At 38.9% G+C, this 18,279-nt stretch overlaps 1 protein-coding gene across 8 annotated transcripts in view; it reads right to left on the reverse strand.

Annotated features, from left to right (window-relative positions):
* The window catches only part of LOC103390832 (ATP-binding cassette sub-family A member 1), a 154,402-nt gene that overhangs the window by 41,795 nt on the left and 94,328 nt on the right, over positions 1 to 18,279 (reverse strand). For all 8 annotated transcript variants that reach the window (XM_025054899.1, XM_025054866.1, XM_025054819.1 and 5 more), the window contains 7 exons: positions 15,582 to 15,676; positions 15,220 to 15,325; positions 11,891 to 11,965; positions 9,575 to 9,744; positions 4,646 to 4,823; positions 3,339 to 3,454; positions 2,290 to 2,434 (listed from right to left, as the gene is read on the reverse strand). In XM_025054899.1, the coding sequence (XP_024910667.1) occupies positions 2,290 to 2,434; positions 3,339 to 3,454; positions 4,646 to 4,823; positions 9,575 to 9,744; positions 11,891 to 11,965; positions 15,220 to 15,325; positions 15,582 to 15,676 (885 nt within the window). The remainder of the gene's footprint in view (positions 1 to 2,289; positions 2,435 to 3,338; positions 3,455 to 4,645; positions 4,824 to 9,574; positions 9,745 to 11,890; positions 11,966 to 15,219; positions 15,326 to 15,581; positions 15,677 to 18,279) is intronic.

Here is an 18,279-nt window from a genome sequence, read left to right on the forward strand (position 1 = left end):
ACCACTGGCGCCCTTTATGAGTAATGCGCTCCACTAACGCTGTATCAATAAATAAAGCCGACGCAGGGAAAACAAAAACAGCGACGATGACTTTGTTTGGGACGTTCTAGCTGGAAATAAAAACAGATAATGAAATCTGAATGCAGATGAGGCAGCCTTGTTAGGAGACGGTGAATGTCCCATGTCATCACAACATGGTGCCAGAGGAAACATCAAGTCAGAGCCGCACCGTCTGAGGGGACAGAGTTCGCCGAAGTCAGAACAGACAACACGCTCCATCTGAGGTGGAAGACTGAATCTGATGGATGAGTAGAAGGTCGTCAACTAAAGCAGTCGGCCGTGACCACAACGGCTGATTGTTGGGAGCTAAAACTAAAAAGTAAATAATGTGTAGACAAGGGAAAGTGGTGCACCCGTATAAATAACATCAATCACATCTGATAATTTCCAATCTGAGTCCAAAAGGAAAAATAAAAGGAAGATAAAAATGAAAATGAGGTGATACATTTTTGCCAATTATCAGCGCCAGCGGCTGTTTCTATGGAGAACTCAGGCTTTCTAACACATGTATAACCCTAACAGCCTCGCTTTTCAGAGTGTTTTTAATGGAATATATTTCAGTTTTAATCAAAAGTGAAATATGACTGACAAGCCAACATCACCTTCTCCTTCTGCTTCTGTTCTTCTCTAAACTACCCTCTCCGTTTCTTCTCTAGTTTCCCTTTTTTGGGGGGGGGGGGTTTCTTTGTCTTTTGAGTCTCTGGAGACGAAAGCAGCTTGCAGTTAAAATGAACACTCGGTGAAAGATAGATGAGGCGAGTTCTCCGAAGACCCCGTTCTCACCAAACGATTAAACATTAAGAAGAGCAGGGAGGAAAAAGTCCTTTGAAAAATCCTTGGGAGGATAGAGGAAATATTTTTCACATATTTAAAGTAATACCAGGTGGATGCACACTCCACCTACATGAGTCTGAGAAGTGTTGCTATGAAAATGCAGAGAGTTTATGAGTCGTTGGAGTCAATTAGTCATCTAAGGCTTCAGCTTCCACATCGAGTGCTCATACATCGTCTGCTATTCTATATGAGCTGTAGAATAAGTGATGCCTTTGTGCAAATATGGAAGTGAATCTTTTCAAGCCAGTCTGAGACATCGATTGTCTAGACATTGATTTCAATCCTTACCAACCTTGATTTTGTCGACAAATAATTTTCCTCAACGACTTAATCAAAATCCTTCCACTTTAAGATAAAAACTAAATAGAACGTAATGTTTCATCATTGCTTTAATTGCAATGAGGCAATGCTTTGACAAATACAACTAGACCAAAAAAAACTAAAAATCGAGGGTCAGTAAAAATGATTCATGTTTGGATGCATTTTGAGAGTGCCATCGTTTCGCAGTATCTGTTTTGCACAGCTATGCTACAGTAACCTTTTTAAAATCAGCCTCAGAGTAAGTTGGAAATATCCATACCACAGATGGAAACTAACTACATTACAGACAGGTGAGGAGTGACACACCAAAATAAATAAGTGAATAAAATTAAAATTAAATAAAGCAAGATTTGTGCAAATTTGAACCAAAAGAGATGTGAAGGTATTAAATTATAAAGAACTTTACTAATAAGGTAGAAAAAAAGCATGTTACTTCTATGTAATTTTTAATCGAGTCTCTGAATTGTTTCTTTTTTTAATAACATTGTTATAATGAAGCTACCCAGTACATAAAATACTTCTTACCATTAATGTGACTTCTGGAAAGAAATATCTTAATTTATCATTAAATGCAACACCTCTGAGGATTAGAGTTATGAACTCTGGGGAGCAACAGTCCTTATGTCCTTATGGTAGGTGAACAGCTGTCATTAATTTATTTTATTATTTTAATTTTATCATTAACTGTACTTTTAACTATTTCATATTTTCAGCACGAGACGTGTGTGTGTTGCTACAAAAAGGACTGACTTCGTTTTCACTTTTTATACCAGGAATAAAAGATGACGCAATTTTACCGCAATTATTTAACACAACGCGAAGAGAGTACACTGCTGACGTAAATACACAGGAATGTTATTTTTTAAAGATTATTTTACCGGTATAATTTCTGTAATGTTTTATTTGAATATCAGTGGAATTATTTATGAATTATTGTGTTAAGAAATGCTAGCTAAGATTTATCTGATAGCCAAAAAAGAGCCACATCCTGACCCCTGGACTAGACAGTACAACAGTACAGTGGGTGGCAGTATGCGCCTATAAACATATATGTAGATGTACGTTTCCACCTACCTCGTCATCTAAAAGCTCCATGAAAAAGGTGGCCATGCTGCCGTTAATGCCTATGAACAGGTTGATGCAGGTGAGCACCACGTAGGCAGTGCTGGGCACGCTGAAGACAAAGGAGGCGGGATACATCATGGGGGTGATGGACCACCTGGAAGAACCAACAAGGAAACGCGTTATTATGGCCATGGAACAAAATCCAAGAACAAAGAGTTCAGTTTTCTAGGAGCAAAAAAAAAAAGTCAATTGTATTGTTTACATGAATTGAATCCAATTTTGAATTATGAAAAAAACATAAAGGTCCTTTTTATTATCCTACTAAATATGAATTAAAAAATCTATAATTTATGTCACTGGTTTCTACTTTCAGCGTTCAATTTCATCCAAATGCAAACGTTTTATCATTATATCTTTGATTGATCTTTTATTAAATCTGTTTTTTGAACCTGCCAAACTGAACAACTTTGAAAATGGAGAAAATGTTTTTTTTTAATGAAAACTTGTAAAAATGATTAAGGCCTTTGAACATTTTTTTTTTATCAGTTCCCACAATTTGAAAAGAACATGAATTTAGTCCTTGATAAGGCAAAGAAAAATGTTTGAAAGACATCCACCAAACTTTCACACCAAAGGTATAAAAACAGCTCGCAAAGGTATTTTGATAAGATATTTAAAGAAAGATAGTTGTCATTTTTTTAATAAATGAAGGTTTTCAGCTTTTCTTAGAACTTTGTGACTGAGCCTCTTGCAAAATAAATTATTTACGGTATTTACAAAATTGAGATGAAAACTAACGGGATTGTCCTTTACAGTTTTCCTCCCCAAATACAACCACAATACAACAATAGTAATCTTCCTTTTTATGAACAATGTCCATATGTGAAAGCATGGATTTACCCTGACTACGGGGATGAGTACACTACATGTTACTCTCATTAAAAATGTATACCTGTATAGAACCCATACTAGTCTCACTTTAGAGTATTTCAGTATTAACTTGTGCACCTCCCATCCCCCTCCAAAAAAAAGGATTAGGGAGTATTTGAAGTACTTACCCGTACAAGAGCAGCAGCAAAATCAGAGCAGGCAGGTTGGCAGCAGAAACATAGGCCTTTTTTTGGAAGGCGATGAAGATCAGGACCACAATCAAAGAGGCCAAGATGTAGTTACACTGTCAACACAAACAGGCAAACCACAGATCCATGATTGATTTCCTCCAAATACGACAGGTTTTTTTCATCCAGCCAGTTCATTTTTTCTTTCTATTTTTAAGTTAAGGTGTGATTAAGAATCAGTGACTTGTTAATTAGTGCTCAGATATAACAGGTTTGGTTTTCAGTGAATAACACAGTCTTTTGTCTCAGTTTAGAGGCAGGTGCAAGCTGAATAAAAAAGGTGAATAATAACAGTTTCAGAAAGGTTTTTTTTCCAAATACAGCAGTACTGTCAAAATAATTTTATAATGATAAATTGAAAACAATGTTAAAATTCCTCTGTTATATATATATATACACACAGTATAAATATATATTTATATACTGTATATATACACACACCTTGTATAAACTAAATTATAGTTTTTTCACTGGTAGTCTAATATATTTCTGCCAATAAGATGTTATATATATAATAAAATAGCAATGATTCATTTATATTTCTGCCAATAAGATGTTATATAATAAAATAGCAATGATTCATGTGTCTGCAATTCCCAAAGAGGCAGAGTACACCAGAAATATTAATATTCCAGGACAAATATCCCTGTTTTACACCTATAATAGACAGAGCTGTTGCTGAAAGCTCCAGGCAAAAATCATTAGACTGGCTCCGTTTGCGTCATTTGTCTCACACTCAGACACTATTTATCTGCCATAATGATGAGTGACCCACTGCCGTTCCTTTAGTAAAGGTGCCTGATAAAATGTTTACTTGCATTGTGCCTCCGGGAAAGCGGGGGTTGGTGGGGAGGGGGCGGTAAGGCTGTTAAGCATGACCAGCAGGGGTGTCCACCGTTGATAATTACACCTTAGCCAATAACCGCAGCTCGGGAGAAACTTTTTCCCAGAAGCGGCTGGTGTCAGAGCAACATTATCAATTACAGTGGTCGGGTCTTTTTATAAAACATAGCCATAGGTGGACTGAAAAAAAATCACCGGCAAAGAGGGAGATGATCAAACTGGGGTAGAATGAGGCCTGCGGTGCAGAAGCCTGGCTCAGATAATCATGTTTTATAGGCGTTTTTTTTTCCCACAGCCAAGATTTAATTAATCGGGTAATAAAGTGGGAATACTGCGCCGTATCGGAAGGAGCAGTGATCTGGAAGGAGGTGATGGAACATCCTGACAAAGAAACAGCTACGTACCATGTCCCATGCAAAATTGGCCAGCCAGTATACAGTGGGGTTGACGCCGCTGACGAATTGCAGGTGCTTGGCTTTGCTCACCCGCTCCTGGATGAGGAAGAGGACAAAGCTGGCGGGGATGAAGGACATGGCGAAGATAATGCAGATGGACACCACCACATCTGTGGACGACCTGACCCTGTGATGGAACGCAGCACAGAAATGACATAAGAATCACTAATGTTGTTTACAATTTAATAAGGTAGAAAAATAATGTAAATAAGTTCAGCTTTAATTCACCAAAAACAGTTTGTCAGGAAAAAGTAAATAAAGCTCATGTCTTTAAAATGCAAGTAAAAATGCAGGAATTACTCCAAAGATATTAAAAAGTATTTAGGACGGTCTAAAGGGCTGAAAGTCTGTAACTAGAACACTAAAATATACTACAGTTTTTATGATACAGACCTAGAACTCAGTTCCAGTGTGGAACACCCGGGAAACCTCGAATCAGGACCAATGATCTTATGATCTGATCCCTCGCCTTCTGAGTCTTTAATTTTGAAAAAAGACTTGAAACCTTATACAGTACCTTAATCATTTCCATAACCACACTGTCACTCACATTAAGCCTAAATCAAACGGTCTCATTGTTTTAATGAAACCCAGCAAAAGACAACGATAATATGGACTCTTAAATTGACAAACTGTCTTCTATAAAACAGCAGATATCAGAAGAGTACTGAGTATTCACACTACTTAACAGTATGTGGCGAGAACACAACATTTCACATCATAAAAGAACACGTTCGGAATCTGTGATCCTGCAACTGAGTTGGGCGAAACGCAGCTCCTGTGCAGACTGCGAGAAAGATGGCTTTTCTTACACTGAGGACAAAGGAAGACAGAAACCTCAGCGTGTTTTGTGCAGAGAAGTGTTAGAATGTGAGGCATGAAATCATAAAGCTGAAGCAGCACTCATAAACACGAGACCATTCTCTCAAAGATAAACCTGTTCTGAGTACTTTAAAAGACGACTTCAAGACCACAGACCTTCACAGAAGCTCGAAGCACAGTGTGTTCTTTTCTCTCAGGTTCAAACTGCATCTTCTTTTCAATCTGATTCTCCTCGACTTGGGTCTCAAGGATCTCGACCAGGTGAGAACTACTGCCATGGACTGAGTCACATATAAAGCACATGGTGCTAAATATAGACTTCATCCACGCAGGTGGTGTTGCGTTGATTTACAGGCTCAAAAACATTATTATTCCTAGTGCGAGTGAAAGGAAAATATGCAGTGACCTAACAACAGGTCGAGAGCAATGAGTGCTCGCTGATTTTTTTTTATATCTGTGCAAAGAAAAAGAAAGACAAATGAGTGGATAAAAGTGAAGAGTGTCTCCTGTCTCCTGGAAACGAGCCAGATGACACTTATGGAGCGGCAGCAGCATTTACTTCATTTCCTGTAACGCAATAAACAAATTGGATTTATTAGTGTGGAATCCAAGGATGCATTTAAACCACTCTTGTTACACCTAGAGGAATAATCAATATAAATAATTTAGTTGTTATTGATGACTTAATTGGACAAGTATTACATACATTAATGGAAAGTGCTGCCAATGCTGTTTGTACATAATAAAAAAGCTTTTAAAGATTATGATGGGGCCAAACTCCTGCACGGAGAACAGAGGAGCCTGGACTTTTACATGTAACGCTCTCCCTCTGTCATGTTAGAAACAAATTATCTCTTTCCTCTCCAATATGCTGACCTTCATTACACTGTCATATATCTTCATTTGTGCCATCTCGGCTTTGAAAGTGTCCTTCGCTTTTTTTGCCTGCGCAATTAGTAGTGGAGCAAACCCGTCGGTGTATTCTTTTAACCCCCATCGTCGTCCTCGCCCTCAGCTCCGCGATAATTTCTCACCAGACTTCCTGCGGCGTCATTAGCATATTAAATAAGCTACCCTGTGTGGACACATAGCTGTATTTATCATCGGCGAGCAGACACAATTAGAGCACATGAATATGAAGTCGTTCACATGGGTGGGCGACCCCATCAATAGTTTTTTTTTTCTTATTTGTATGAAGCAGCACAGAAAGGATGCAGGTGAAGGTATAAATGGGAATCATCGTACGGTTGAATGGTTGAAGCTGGTTAATCAGAGCCAAGGCTGGGACACCAATCTGTTAATTAACTAATATTAGAAGAGCACAGAAGATGAAGAGCGGCATTAAAGTCATACGGTGTGGACCGCTTTAGTTCAGAGCCAACGATTATGAACTCGGACACAAAACACATCCAGGTCATTATTTCTAACGTGCAGCATTACGTGACTTATCCAGAGAACCATTTCAGTTCTGATGGACCCACATTACAGCCTCATATGAATTTTACCCAGATCGTGCATATATATGGGAAATTATACCTATCCACTGAGAGAAATGGAAATAATTCCCAAATATCAAATGGTCAGTGAAGTTAAGCATTTGTCAGCTTAATTGATATTCTTTAGCAATTAATTATTATCCGTTAAATGAGAGTATATGGTATTTTTTTGATATCTTGTGCCATCTCAAAGGAGTAGTTCCGTACCAGTTCCTAAAAGTCTTGACAAACCTTCCTCCTTATGTTTTTATGCATGTTGTACATCAAATACTGTGACCACTTGCTAGTTTTTCTACATTAGAAATGATGGAGGGAATCCCACACCCATTTAGAGTAAATGTAAAGTTAGGTGTTTATGTAGACAAAAAAAAGTTTCACTTCTTTATTTTCTGCAACACCAGTAACACTGATGCGCTCACTCCAGCTCACCAGGTGGCAGAAAAGCACCAAAACATTTTTTGACAAATATTGTTATTTAACTAAAAGGCAGGTCAATGCAGTTAATCAAGGACCAAGCCCATAAATAACGACATTATTGTTTGTTTTGACCATGTCCTGTTACTACTTTAGACATGTTCAGAAAGATAAAAACTGAAATATACTAGAAAAAAAACATTGAAACACCCAAAACCTCCACGACCCACAGAGAACCTCGGCGGACCTCCTAGGGGTCAAGGGGTTGGTTCATCAAATTATGTCAACAGCCTGTTTAATCTCCTCCTTCATTACCTTCTTCCTAACTATGGTCCCATACAGGAGAAATGTTGAAAACACACTGAAATCATAGGACATTCATTTTAGTCTGAGGGAAGAGCAGGTTCATATTCAATTCATAGTGGACAGGACATGGCAGTTATGTCCTGTCCACTCAGGGCCTGTTGTTAGCAGCTGGTCTCTATATAAATACATACAAGGGAGGAAACTGGAGCTGGAGCAGCAGCAGCAGCAGCAGCAGCAGCAGCAGCAGCAGCAGCAGCATGTGAAATAAAACCCATGTCTATGTGATGATTGGTAGCAGTCACAGAATTGCCTGTTTATTTCCAGGTCTTGTACTCATCACACTGTGTGGTAATTTGGCTGCAGCGCCAAAGATTTCCAGTGGACTTTCAGCCAAAAAATACAAATATGAACTGAATATTTCACCACCAAGAAATAACAAACCAATATATGTGGTCATTATCAGACAACAAAAACAGCTCTACAGTAAACAGAGAGCTGCCGTGCCCATATGGTAAGAGCTGCTCTGCTGTGACTTAGCATGCCATTAATCTTTGATTCTCAGGGGGAGATGCTCCCTTACCAGGCACTGGATAAGGCACGAGGTAAAAAAACAAAACAAAACTGCATGCTCTCAGGAGGCTGCTGAGTCTGAAAATCTGTGCACAGTCAAACAAATCCCTCATCCATCTATCTGTCTATCTTACACTTTCTCTTGTACTACCTCATGCTCATCAGTCCTCTGTTTGTCTGGGTTTTCTTCATGCTCTGCCTTTGCTCCACTACTCTGTCCCACTCACTCTGTCTCAATGCTCCAGTTACATAGTTTCCCCCTTGAGAATGTCTGCATTTCATGATGCATTGTTGGGAAATCACGCCCTTTCATGAGTGAAAAACACACTGTAGAGGTGAGACATGTCGAACTCCAAGAGGTTAAGAACCAGACAACTGGACTGTCTTTCTCATCTAAGAGGATTCTTCTCTGTTAACTGGCTGCAGGACAAGTCTGGAATCTTGTCTCTGAGTGGGTGAATACCTGAACAGAGAGCCGTTAAAGCAAAACAACGGTGGCGACCAGGCTTGAACCACTGGCAGGAAGGTTCTAATCCTGATTATCACTCAAAGCACAGGTTCAAGACTGGAATGGAACCAACAACCCTCTGGGGGTAAGACAGTTGCAATACCTACTGTATGATTTCCCTCTTCATGGTCAACATGACATTTTCAACTAGAGACAGATCCAGACTACAGCAGGTCAGCCAGGCAAGTGGCAAAGTGAACTCCTTGTCATTGTGACACAGCTCACCACTGCACACAACCAAATGTGACCTCTCATTTTAACGCATCACCACTGGGCAGCTTTAAGGGCCAGGGAGCAGTGTGTGGGGACGGAGCCTTGCTCAGAGCACCTCAGTGGTAACTTGGCAGCTGGTGGACTCAAACCTCAAGCCTTCCGAACCCAAGTCCGCTTCAGTAACCACTAAGCCACCTTTACTCTTTAATTTACCAGTAGCCAGTTAGAACTGAAGAAGACTTTTGGATGTACATCCCAGGTCTAGCAACCATACCATTAGGTCTCTACTGCTTCAGATAGAATAAATAAAAAATACAATTTTGCTGAATCATTTCACTGCCTAAACATGAAGGATGTAGATGTTTGTATTATTCTACCACTTTGATTCAAGACTCAAAGGTGATTCAATGGACTTCATCTGACATTTTCTTAGGTTGTTTTTCTCAAACTCTACACTTGAACACAGGCCCATTCTGGACTGCTTCTTTTTTACTTCACGCTGTGTGAACCTCATCTACCCATCTGAGTTGTTTTTGTGTGATGACTCACGTGACGGCCAACGCGAGCTGCTCCTTGGTAAGGTTGAGAGGGTGATTGGACACAGAGATGCCGAACTGGCGGGGATTCTCTCCCGCTGGCAAGTTTCCCCTCAAGATGGCATTGTTGGCCACGCCGAGGAAAGACACCAAGCTGTGATACGCCTGGTTGTAGAACCACACCTGCCGAGGGAGAGACGAGCAGAGGAGAAGTGAGTGTGGAGGCCCAGAGGTTTGTTTCACACGTCTCCTAGCAACTGTAACTACTGGGGTTGAGCAAGATTTCTCAGAATAAGTAGCAGAAAAAGAGTTTCTGGTAATGTTCCTGTTATTTTGTTTTTAAGAATTAAATATTTATTTTTATATGCCCCAACGTTATCCCATCTTTTTGTTAGAACTTTGTTGAGAAGAAGCTGGTGGTGAGATTGGAAGATGTTTTTTTAAAAACATTTTTCAGCTGAAGACCAGAAAATTTCTCACAAAAATTAAGCAAAATCATTTTTTCCATGTCACACCAGTGAGCCACAGCTGGTTGGGAAATACTGAATTAAGGTTTGCCACATAAATCATAAATTGCAGTATTTAAGGTTGCAAACAAAATGCAAGAAAGAACGTTTTAACAAGGTCACCTTAATCTAATATTATTAACTTAATTAAAATCAAATTTTTCAACCATGCGGTGCATATTCATGCAGATCATTCATGTCTCGAGTTTTTTTTGTTTTACTTTTCAGAAACAGTCCTGTGAGGTGCAGAGTCGTTTTTATCTCTGCTGTAAACAAACAACAGGAGGAATTTTCATTTTCTTTTCTCTCTCATCTCTCTGTTTATTTATTTGCCTATTTTTATTCACAAACGTGCCTTGTTTGCATAGGAGGGCATGTGACTAAAAAAAAATGATGGAAAGAGAGAGAAAGAGAGAAAGCTGTTTACATGAACTTCAACTTAAATGACAATTGTCAAATAACATTGGTGCTGGAAAGAAAGTTTTGTTTGCAAATTTTATTGTGATCATGTCTTTGTTTCTATTATTCGTGTCCATGACAACGCAACTACGTGAAGGCAAAGAGTGAAGCCGTTTTACAAGAAATATCTGTGACAGAAAATAAACAACAGGAGGGAAAGATTTTTTTTCTCCTTTCGGTAAAAGATAAAGATTAGCTGCCAAGTGCAAAAAGGAACCAAAAAAAAAAAATGCAGCATGTCTTTTTTTAATGTCAGGGATTCTCTGAGTCTGCAGCAGCTTCAGGTTGTGGGAGGTGTGGAAAAGAAAAAGGAAAGAATGGATGAAATGAAAGAGTGGGAGGGAGACAGGACTCCCTGCTGATAGTGCAGCGTTAATTAAGAGTGGGTAGCGTTTGAGTGTCAGCCAAACATAACAGAGCACCACCACGGAGGATGCAGAGAATCTCGAGTGTGCACACAGATGTGCACAAACACACACTGCTGCTGCTGCTGCCTGTTAGTCTGTGGCTGTAGCTCAGACTTTCAGATTGACACAAACGTTGATTGTGTTTTTCTTATATTTCCTTCATCCTAAAAACCTCTGAACTACCTGCAGCTTTTTCCAAATAAAAACACAATTTGTTCACTGTGATGTGTTTTTAAGATGTGTTGAAGATATTCAGAGGTTGAATTCATATCATAGTTAAAGTGAAATTATGTTCAATACAGTTTAAGATGGGCCTAGTTAACGTAATGTTTTAGCGTATAAGAAATAATAACAGTGGGAACACCACACATTTTGTGTTTTTAGACACATTTATAAATGTTGCCAACAACACGAGTCAAGGGCAGAGGCAATGTAACAGCAAAGGTCAAACTGGTTTCACTGGAGTAGAATTTACAAATCACAATAACAAGGCATCAAATTAAGAAGTGTCAAAACATCTATGTTGGTAACAACCAAATCTTTATTCTAAGTTAAACGTAGGAGACAATTTTTTTTCACTGCAGAGAATTTCTGTCGTTAAATAAATTTTTTGTGTGGTGATGCGCTGAGGGATTTGTCTCCCGATAAGAATAACCATTGAAATAACCATTGAAACTGAAATAGAATAACCATTGGAGGCAAAAGCCCAAAGGTTAATTTTATGTCCAGAAAATCAAATGTTTAAGTGCATCACCAAATTTTAGATTTTATGCATCATAAGTAAGTCAACTTTTCAGAAAATGTAGTTTATATTTTCCCTCAAACCTCTGACTGGTGCTATTTTTTTTCCCATACACCACTTTTTAATCATACATTTTATTTCTACAGTAAGCAAAGATAATACAATCATTAAAACTCTATTCCACCAGCTTTAATTTCAGCCAATTAAAACACTACCTTAACATTGTTCTTGGTGCCCAGCTTCTTCAGCAGCTCCTCGGACGTCTGTAGCAGCCGATCAGTGACATTATTCTGGAGAAGACGAGGAAAACAAGAGGAAGAACACTGAGCTGGAGACTTAATTGGATACACTTGGAAAAACAGCAGCACACACTTTGAAATGCAAAAACATGAGTCAGGAGGAGAGGCGAATGGGAACTTCTGGACGGTGTTGCTGTGTGCTGAGCCACTTATTTCCCAAGGGCCAGAGTGAAAAATGTGTCCTCCCCTGATGTCTGTTTCATTAAGTAGTGTGAAATAATTAATAACAAGAGAGGCAGGAGAGAAAAAGAAGCAAAAAAAAAAAGGACGAAAAAAAAAAAAAAAGAAAAACCAAATGTGTCAGTCAAATTTTTGGAAAAAAAAAAAATCCAAATGTTGCAGACTGTAATAATAATGATATATTTAAAGGGTGGCTTTACTATGACAGGTTGCATTAAAACTCATCTCTGCTCCTGTCATGTGCCTGTGAAATAAGTCTCAGGATGAAGGCTTGAGGTGACGGGCATTTGATCTCCAAACTGCCATGTTGATACCATGCTGCTTGGCTCAGTCATTAGAGCGCTGAGAACATTACACATGTGATATAAATGCAAATGGACCTCCTGCTGGACCCGGCCTTCATAGTACTTCTGCAGGGAAGGAGAACGGAGGAGAAGAATGGTGGGGGAAAAAAACAGAGGAGGAGGTGAAAAACCGCAGGTGACAAGTGAGGAGAGATACATTGGAGGCCAGCACTGAAAAAAATAAAAGGAGAAAAATCAAGAAAGACATCCCAAGAATGCAGGAGTGTGCTCGGGTGAAAGTGCTTGTCTGAGCTGATAGGGGGAGTAAAGAAACAGACAGCAGAGCTATCTGTAGCCCTCAAGGCAGTTAACCAAGGACAAGGGACCCAGGCTATCATCACATGTCTGTTCTTCCTTTTATTTCTGTGCCAGTGTCTTTTTTTCTAACACGGTCGATCCTTCTATATATACTCTCATAACCTGTAAAATCTGTAGAATACAGATTTAATGCACAGCCATCATCACTGCCACGCAGATTATAGCAACATTAGAACTAAAATCTCATGGAGAGGGATCAGGTGGGGGAGGAGCCCAAAGATACCTGAGGGTTGAGGAAAGTGCTGACATGTAAAACAGCTCAAAAATACTAATGTTAATGACAGATTAATTTAACAGATGTTAAAAATAACAGCATATGAGTTCTTTCAGATGGGTGTCAAAGGGAGCTGCAGGTTTTAGTGATTTGATCATAACCTGTAAAATTTGGAATTCTTTATGTGTTGACATAAATCTGGTTTTCTCCTTTGACATAATAAATGTTTACACATCATTTCGTCAACACAGCATGAACACTTTTTCCTCCTTCTATATCACGCCCTGACAAGAAGGTAAAAAAAACCCATAGCCCTCTATCTACACTGACAGGCTTTTTGTGTTAAAAAACATAGCGTCCGTTCCAAGTCATTAGCTATTCATACAGCAGGCAGAGAAGACACTCTTGTCCATGATGCTGCTGCCAGAAGAAGCGAAGGAATCCATGCTACAGTTGTGGCTTTCACCTCCTTCTCTGGTTTGCATTGTTGCTACAGGAAGTGGAAAAAAAAACACCAGAGACCTTCCTGAGGATTAGCAGATGCGATGAGCAACTGCAGCTCTCTGAGCCTAATCCTCAACACCCCCTCCGCCCCCCTTCCTAGTACAAGGGCAATGACGAGCCCGCTATGAAGAGCCGAGCTGCCCATTGCCACGGCTAACTGTGCGACAATAAAGCCACTGGAGTGTGTGCTGACATTTTTGGCTGGTATTCCAGAGTGGCCTGCACAGTTCAGCGGTCGTGTTTCCTGTGCGTTGGGTGTGCTAATAATATGTGTCTGCAGCTGAGTGGAAGCAACAGGGAAACTTAAAAATAATTAATTTTTGCTTCCAAGGTGCCTGCTGCACTGAATAATTTAGATAATTAAACCAAAAGGTGTTGCAGAGGAGCTTGCAGACGCATTACAGGGCCTGGAGTTTTGGCATTTTTTGTCACTTTCACATTTCACCACACGCCACATTCTCAGCTATTTTTAAAATAATTAGTACATATCTTGCATTTGGAGCATACATCCTCTTGTGCTTTTCTCTTGTTTTTTTAACAAATTTTACCTGTGAGACAGAAATAATGAGAACGGATAAAAAAAATAAATAATAAAAAATAATGAAAATCTCAGTTCTGGCTCTGGTCATGATACCAGCTCACATCACCATCACCACATCTTCCAGAACCAGACATTTCCCAAGGACAGTGTACCAGTTTAAAGAATACAGATTTAATGCACAGCCATCATCACTGCCACGCAGATTATAGCAACATTAGAACTAAAATCTCATGGAGAGGGGAGATCAGGTGGGGGAGGAGCCCAAAGATACCTGAGGGTTGAGGAAAGTGCTGACACGTAAAACAAAAATGTTAATGTTAATGACAGATTAATTTAATAGATGTTAAAAATAACAGCATATGAGTTCTTTCAGATGGATGTCAAAGGGAGCTGCAGGTTTTAGTGATTTGATCGTAAGTGATAACCAGTGAAAGCCTGTTGCCATAGACACAAAAAAAGGACCTGAAGATTTTGAACCTCTCATGACTTTCTTTTGTTTAAAAGTCAAGCAAAAATGACATTACCTGTATCCGAGATAAGCGAGTCGAGCGAACAAAGAATGTTCTGCTCCAATTAGGAGCCATGTGCTCACGAGTGTGTGTGGCCGGCACACTGAGTAAGAAAAAAGCAGCTTTTAAACCGCCGGCGACGAAAATAGTCAGTGTGTTAACATGGACCTAAAGAAATGTCACAACTGCTTCAATGGCCAGAAATAATAAGGAGTTTTGACCTCAAAGCAACTGTCTCCTACCATCAACAAATGGGAAAATTATAGTTTTATAACAGAAGAAAAAGAAAGTAGAGAGTGACTCAGATGGTACGAGTCATGACAGCAGTCACAGAGGGGGAAAAAATGTTAAATTACAGACAATAACTGTCACTGACACCGCTTTGTACGATTCTCCACTTACAAAAACTTCTTTTTACCAGTCGCAAAGTCTCTATAAAAACTTTCTTCAAGGAATGTGATAAAAAAAAGAACCTAAAAATTGTATATTATTATATTATACATTAAAACTTTTTTTTAATAGAGGAATAAAAGGTAATTTTTTCTCACAATAATACAACTTTATTCTTATAACTCCTTAATACTTATTTATGTAAAGTATTATTCCCAAGTAACTTATCAGTAGTGTTTACAAACCTCAGATGATCCCAGGAGCTCCTTCAGATCCACAAACGCTGCCTCGATGTCTTCTTCAGTCATACGGACTTGAGAATTGACTTCTCCCACAGACAAACCTCCGTACCTAAGTCATTAAAAGACGAAAGTATCAACATTATGCGATTACACCCATTTAGCCTGAAAACACTTACTTATTTGCCGCTAATAATTTGTCTCTGTATGCAACAGTTACAGGTAGAACAATTAAATATGCTTCCACAAGGTGACTGCAGATGGCTACAAACACAGAAAGTCTTAATGTTTCTTTAATTCCTGATCATTTTATCTCAGTGTTCAACTAAACAGGCACAGTTTTCACACTCAATTAGTTATTTTTTTACCTAAATTTGCCACTTTTTTCAAAAGTCTTGATCAAGAAGTCGGTCATGTTCCGTCCAGATAGATCCTGCAGCGTGTCAGTGGTGTTCTGGATCCTCTGTTTAAAGGACAAAACAAAATTTCATGTTGGTTGAACATTAACAAACACTAGACATATCAGTTGAAAGTTTGTCAAATTAGCCCAATGTCTTTTAAAATTATTATTTTTTCCTAGTAGGAAGATAATTGGTTGATACTAATTAAAACTGATGTATTGTCCTAACATTGGTAAATGCAATTTGGTCACAATGGTTTGTTAAGAATAGTTAAGAACTTGTTGAAATACAAAATAAGCAAAAATAATGCACCCACTAAAGATGACACACATTCACATTCATCATATACAGCATAGACTCACCACTGGGCGGATTAACTCCAGGTAATAAATAATCAAACATCTGCCTCAGTAAACACAATCTCTGTATATGACTTCATTTGATGCAGTTGTCCTCACAGTCTGGGCTGGAGGTAGAATGCTTATGCAGTTGGGTGAGTAACATTTCACTATTATCATTCTTTGTGCCACAGTGGGAAAAAACACTGAGTTGAAAATGTGCTTTTTCAATGAGAATAGCTTTTAGAACAATTGAAATTGAAGCCATAGCTGTAGAAAGGTTGTGTTCTATAAAAACGTGGTGCTGGTGAACAGCTGTAAAGCGGTTTAAAATGTTCTTAAAATGTCAACATTTTCAATTCATTTAACCTGTTAACACTGCTGCCTAATACACAACTGAAGTCTACACATTAGGCTAACAGAAATATCAAAGGTAAAGATGTTATAAATCATAATCAACAATCTCTACCTTCCTACAGTTTCTTAGTCAGTTTTCTGCAGCTCGTATGCCACGAAGTACATAATTACGCCAGTAGGGGGGAATGAAACATAACACTATATAAATTAGAAACCGTTCAAATATGTATTTTATGTGGTAAATGCACCTGCATCCCTGGATTTTGGATGGTGGAATGTTTATGCAAGTGCAAAAATAAGTATTTTTTTTTATATGGTTTAAGGAGATAATCAAACATCTCCAAGTGCTGCATGTGGTGCATTTGTCAGGAACAGAGTCCGACCACCAGCTCCGGGGGATCCAGCTGCTCAGTCAGTCGTAAAAACTTCATCCAGACAAAGAGGAATCAACCGAACATCAGAGCAGGAGCGTTTTGCAGGTGGTATCTGTATCTGTTCACAGCAGCGTGAAGTATATTCTTTCAACCCTTATGATAATAGTCAATTAAGCTGGGATGAAAACAAACCCCCGACAAAGCTGCAAAAGCTGTGTCTAATGTCAGAGGACCCTAATTAGAGGCTCTTCTGTGGATAAATGGGTACATTCAAACATCCAATTAGGATAGGGTGCGACATAGTGCAACGAACACACTCCACAATTTGTAGACTGATACTTCGCAGTGCACACACACGTGGCCCAACGCGGAGCTGCTTTATCCCTGATTATTTAGAAAAGTAACACTATGTTAATTAGCAGAACGATCCTTGATAGAGTGCAATTGAGACCCCCGACTGCACCCCTCTGCTTACAGCCCTTATCTACTCTTGTGTGCAAACAGACTGATGTGAAAGCTTCGGGTAAACACAATATGTTGATTAATGGGCTGCTCCATTACATTTTTACAGTTTAAGGATACTTGTCACAAAATCAGGGGGTAAACATGACATTGTGCATTTTCGTTTCGAGGTTTTAAAATGACAGCCCTTCTGTATTGATAAGATGAAAATGAAACTCCAATCTGTTGCTTGGTTAATCACTTGAATCCACATTTTTATAGTGCAGATTGCACTAATAAACTAAAAGCAAGTTGTTCATGATTAACAAAATTAGGAATTGATCTCTAAGAACACTAAGAGTGAGAGTGAAGAGGTCGTATTTCCAACATATATGAAGGTTTTTACAATCAGCTAACGACCTGCAGCAGGACGGCGAGAAATGAGATATGACCGAAAGAAGCATCAACAAAAGGCTCGGTCTAAACTGCAGCAAAAGGAGTAATGAAAAAGAGGAGAGAATGTGACCTAGTTATAAAGTAGACTTTGCCCATCGCAGTGTGATGCAGCCACTTATTCAATACAAATGTGTATTTTCAAAAAATATGAAATGATTAACTGTAATTAATATAAATAACAATTAACCCTGATTGCAATTAATCACAATTAATCGTGGTTACCATTGTAAATTTGATCACTACTAACCAAGAAAATCATGATTAATGCTGATTTTATGTTAATAATTTCAAGTTATCATGATTATTCCAGCGCAACCTTTGACAGAATGAAAATAGTTTGACAGCCATAATGAAAACATCATTGATGAATTCAAAGAGACACTGGAAAATACACATGGAGCTAGAAAACTGTCTAAAGAGTTGCAGACGGAAAGAGAAAAAGAAAGAGGAGGAGGAGGAGGAGATAGAGGAGAAGGCGGCTCATGTGGTTTATGAATCAGAGATAAGAAGGACCGGTAGCGCAGCAACCTTGGCTTATCTCTGAATAAACATGCATGTCTTTTGAAAAGCCACAGGAAACTTGGAAACAAACAAAACGTTAAAAAAAGCCTTTACACTCTGCTGTCTGCACAATGAGTTTATACAGAGGCATCCAGCCAGCGTGCATGTAATTATGTTGGCCTTGGTTCACATCCAGCA

Source organism: Cynoglossus semilaevis, chromosome 1 (genome assembly GCF_000523025.1).
Source record: "Cynoglossus semilaevis isolate Cse_v1.0 chromosome 1, Cse_v1.0, whole genome shotgun sequence".
NCBI classification, from domain to species: Eukaryota; Metazoa; Chordata; class Actinopteri; order Pleuronectiformes; family Cynoglossidae; genus Cynoglossus; species Cynoglossus semilaevis.